At 40.0% G+C, this 5,104-nt stretch overlaps 1 protein-coding gene across 1 annotated transcript in view; it reads left to right on the top strand.

The window, feature by feature from the left end:
• The first annotated feature begins 2,253 nt into the window (after positions 1-2,253).
• LOC111667222 (syntaxin-binding protein 4) overlaps positions 2,254-5,104 on the top strand; it is an 80,274-nt gene continuing 77,423 nt past the window's right edge. Inside the window, exon 1 of the mRNA XM_023422862.2 lies at positions 2,254-2,533. Within this exon, the coding sequence (XP_023278630.1) occupies positions 2,487-2,533 (47 nt within the window). The 5' untranslated portion in view covers positions 2,254-2,486. The remainder of the gene's footprint in view (positions 2,534-5,104) is intronic.

Below are 5,104 nucleotides of genomic sequence, written 5' to 3' on the forward strand. Positions count from 1 at the left end.
GCTGCATCAGAGCCAAAATAACCCAGTTTTAAATTGATCTCTTATCGGCTGTCGAATTTTAAAAAAGGCTGATATGCGTCAAAATGCCGATAATCGGTCGATCCCTACTGGATATGACCTCCTCCTTCTCAGGCCGCTCGAACTGTGCAGTGAGGTCCTCTGGAAAGGGGATGGCCGAAACAGCATGTTTGGTTTTCTTTACTGTGTTTTGTTGTTGTTGGAACTGTTATAACATGTATGTGCAATAATTAATGCAATGTGTACAAAACATTTTTTGGTTGAAAAATAAAATAATGTGACACTTACAGAATGTCGGCTCAGTCTTAACTGGTTTAGCTCTGCATTCTCCCTTCATGGCCTTTGGAAATTGGACCTTGAACAGTGGTTCACCTTCTTTTGTTTGGGCTTGTGGTCGGTCAGCATTTTCATTGTAGTACATGGCGGCCAGGTAGAGTCTGGAGGTACAGTAAAGAGAAAATCAATTGATTGGTATCAAGTGCAGCATTTCAAAATCAATAAGTATGAGGTACCGATAGTCTCACAGCTTTACACTGTAACTGTAAGCACACCAAGCATCTTTCATATGTTACCCACACTGTATGTGCAATCATACAGGATACTGCTTTGTGCCTAATTAGCTACCATACTAGCAACACATGCAACAGGCTCTCGTGTACATACAGTAAGAACATAAAATGGTGAAGTTTGAAGTTGGGTCTTGGACAGTCGGTGCTGATCCAAGTTTTATCTTCAGACGTGCATTGTACTGGCCCTCGTTGAGAAAGCAGTCCCAGGTGAAATGGTGAGCACACACGTACAACACTTTAGGAGTTGTAGCGGGTACATTTCCATCAAATATAAAATGAATCCACTGGGTCTTCAGATCCTCAGATGTAGGGGGTAACAAGACTTCTGTGTTGGTTTGTAGAGTCAACAACCGAGCAACTAGCGTGCATCGCTGGTACCTTCGACATAGTTTTACTGGACCCGTGATGCAGGGAATTAACGATAGCGGCTGCAAAACAGACTCAGAGCTCGGTGAGTGACACCCACCTGGGGGAGGTGTTATTTCCCTACATGAAGACATGAAATCTCCAATTGGCCTGTGCGAGCACACGTTTTCTGAAAGGTGGAGCAAGCAAAAGACGGAGAGGATGGATTTTTCTTATGTTTGGGGGGTTTGTAGAAAGGGCCGGGGACACATATTAATGATAGAAAATCATGGTAAAGTGCATTTTGCATAATATGTGACCTTTAATGATCAGTTTCTGAATACAGGCTGTGTGCATTTTTCTGTGGACTGAGGCTTTGATACTTTCACAGTATTAATATAGAACCTAGACCTGCTTTATAATCAAACAACACATGGACATCTGCCTTTAGACTGTATGGGACCTTTAAAATAAAGCAAAGTCTACTGGTGAGGCCTCATCACTGCATTCTGTATGTTTATATATTCATATTTGTTTTTCTTTTGAGGCCTGAAGACGTCAATGAATTAAAATTAAAAAAATCAGACTGGAGATTTGAAAAATAAAGATAGTTTTGTCTGAGAAAAATTTAGCACCATAAATAATCATCAGTGTTTACCTCTATGGGAAGTGTTCTATCTTTTTTTTTTTTTTAATTTATAGAATAACAATAATATTGATTCATTTATCAAATATAATCAATATTGTTTGACAGAACAATAAATCACAAGTTGTAGCCTGAACTGGCAGCAATAAAAACAGATGCTCACGGACTTGAATGACAAATGACAATTCTACTTAATGGATGACAAGTGAGGATTAAATTGCTGTTTCTAAATGGAGAGTGGGGCACTTATGCATTAAAGTGTTTAAAGGCATCTAAGCCCCTCCTGCTGTTTCAATTCTCTTGGGCACAATAAGCAGTTGTAGCAGTGCTGTGGCAGAGGAAATATTTCATCCCAAATGTTTCCTTTTGTGTAGCCTATAGATGCATTTATCCTCAATGACTGTGTTGTTATTTTTAAACGCTTTAGAAGTGAGAAGTTTAGATAAAATGATATGCAACAATGTCAAATAAACCCAGGTAGATACATTTTTTAAGGCTTGTAAAATATTGCACACACGTAATGCAACTGAATGATAAGAACAATAATCTTGTAAAATGAAAAGGTTTTGCTGCTCATGCAACTTCAGCGCTTGTTTGCAGCAAAAAAAAACACAGATTTGTGGTGCAGCAGCAGAGACAGGTGTCAGGTGGCGTCTGGAGCGTGATGATGATGATGATAAACCTGTTACTATCAGTTACAGTCTCGCTGCTTTCTGCGCCTTTTTTGACATGTTTCGGCGGCTGTGGTTATATAAGAGATTAACCGTGCGGCTGAAGGTGGAGATGTTTGGAGCGGAATTAGAGGCTGACTGTAGACAGACCATCATGTGGCTGAGAGCTGAGGGCTGAAGGCTGGGGAAGCTCCGACCGACCGACCGTCCGAGCGGAGTAGCGGGCTCCATGTCAAGATGCCAACCTTCTCAGTCATGTATAAAGGAGCTGTCATCATTAGCAGGTAATAAAACGGACGGAGAACTCCCGGGTAAAGGTGTGTGTGTGGTGAGACCCGGGTCGGCGCTGCTGTCTGGATACTTGTTGTGTGTTGTGTGTTGTGTGTTGTGTGTTGTGGCGGAGGTGGCCTGACGATCTGATGTTCACGGCTTCTGTTTGTTGAAGAAACAGGTGAAATGGAAAGGTGACTGCACGCGGTTAAAAACGGGGGAATTGAAGAAGGGCTCGCGCGCCAAACTGTTTCGGTGAAGCGGGAAACACGGTGCTGCAGGTCATGTCTTTTCACAATGGAAGTGCTTTGTCGGAATGTGTTTGTGTGTGTGAAGAGGAACTAATTATTTATCAACACAAAGGCTGTGTGTGTGTGTGTGTGTGTGTGTGTGTGTGTGTGTGTGTGTTATAGTGGAGACCCATTCACCGGCAGAACAGACCCGCTCCATCTGTCGTCTCGCGCAAGGAGAGCTGGTAGTCTTTGGTTTTTACATGGATTTCTATCCTGTGGATGAACGTGTAGCTCGTATCTGCATTATACTGTTGACAAACCAAACTGAAGTAACATCAGAGATTATTAGTGATGAAACATTGGGACATTTCAGTCTGGGTATCATCGGATAATCTGTGACTCATTTGTAATTTAAAAACAAAAAATATATAACTTAACCCTGTTATTGATTGTATGTTCGCTTAATTTGACACTTTTATGTGCTTGGCTTTTATGATTATACACTTCCTCTTCCTGTCTGTCCACGGATCTACGGTCTCTGCCAAATGGGAAATGAAAAAATGAATTTGCCAAAACCAAAATTGGACTTTTTTTTTTTTTTTTTTATATATGTATATATATTTCCTGGCTTTTTTGGAAACAAAAAACGAACAGACCATCTTATTTAGAATTAAAAATCAAATACAAGATATAAGACAATACATGAATTAGGTTTTTGATTTCAAACTAAATGATGATAAAAGGATTTGCCAAAAACGGAACATTTTGATTTGCTTTTTTTAATTATTTCTTTTTATTCTGACACCAAAAATATTTTTTTCCGTTTTGGATTATAAAACTAATTGCAGATTTAGATGTTTTTGGTTTTTGAATTACAAATGAATTACAGATTACCTTTTCTCTCCTGCTGTTGTCTGTTCAGTTTACTGTCTTAAACTGATGGAAAATACTGCTGTTTCCTCTGAGAGGAGACTGTGAAGCTTCTGACCAGGTCAGAACATGGGCTGGTTTCACAAAGACAGACAGCTCAGCTCCATTTAGCCCAGAAGAAAATGCTTGTCTGTTTGAAGAAATCTGTAGTTACAAGGACGTTTTACTTTGGAAATTCAGTGAAGGGTGAAACAATTAAGAAAAAACCGATGTGCAAAAAGAAATCTCTTCACTCTCTAAAAACTCTGTTGTTTTTTTTGTGATTGTTCTCTCCATAACAATGTTAGCACCACACATTATGAGCCATGTTTTCCTGTTTTTTTGTTGTTGGGTGCTACTCGTCAGCACAGGTGTCACTGATTGTTACCATGATAACATTGGTCTTAGGCCTGAGTTAGCCTGGAGGTAAGGTGTCTAATGTTTTTGGCTTAAAATGAGTCAGTCTTTATTATTGTCAAACAGTCCGACTAACATCAGACTAAAGATATAATACAAATACTAAATGCCAAATGCTTTTATTCACAGAAAATGAAGTCTTAAGTCTTAATTATTTTGACCTCATGACCCTGCATCACTCAACACATTGAATGTTGAAATGATGCCTGGGAACAGGATGAGTTTGCCTCATGGTGTCTGTATTTAATGGCCAACTTTTCCCATTGGAGGCATCTGGAGTCTTGACATGACAATATTCTTGGTCAACATAGCAACATAGAGGTGGGCACCTGAAACTCAGGATTTTTGCCAGAACACAAAGGTTTAATAAAGAAAATGAAGGAGGAAGCCTTGGCTCATGTTTGTGTTTACAGCTCTGGTGCCAAATCCTCCTGATTAAAGGGAGTGGATATACAGGATCATCCCATCAGACAGACCAGAACCACTGGATGAGGGTCAAAGAGTCTCTGTTTTAACTAAAGAGAATACTATTTCTCATTAAAATGCAGCCCCTAACAGTTGTGAGAATCAACACTTCAACTCCTCATTATTAGATTTGAACAGTTTTACTCGGTCATCAGGTCCCTGCTTCTTTGAAATATAGAAAAACACAAGATGAACTCAGGGGATTTAGACTCCTGACGATGGAGAGCTGCTGTGTTGTTTGTACCTCGTGCTCTGCAAGACGACAGCTGTAACAGAGGACAGAGGTGATACATGTTTCTAATTTCCCATTGGCAGCAGGTGTTGATATTAAGATAGATGACAACAATGTGTGTGTGTGTGTGTGTCTCTCTGTCTTCACATTTTGCTGCTTTAATTTAAAGGACCATGTTTTCATTCGAATTTCATTGCGTCCTCAATTTGCCTCATTGTTTCGGTGACAGGAGGGAATGTCAGCTTGCTGCTGGTGAACCCTCTGCAAATGAAAAATTGATAACCCGTCTTGTCATTCGGGCGGCAAGCAAACAGGGACCTGTAAGTGTC

The sequence above is a fragment of the Seriola lalandi genome, unplaced genomic scaffold (assembly GCF_002814215.2).
Source record: "Seriola lalandi dorsalis isolate HSWRI2012SDOR001 ecotype SW California unplaced genomic scaffold, Sedor1 jcf7180002054686, whole genome shotgun sequence".
NCBI lineage: Eukaryota > Metazoa > Chordata > Actinopteri > Carangiformes > Carangidae > Seriola > Seriola lalandi.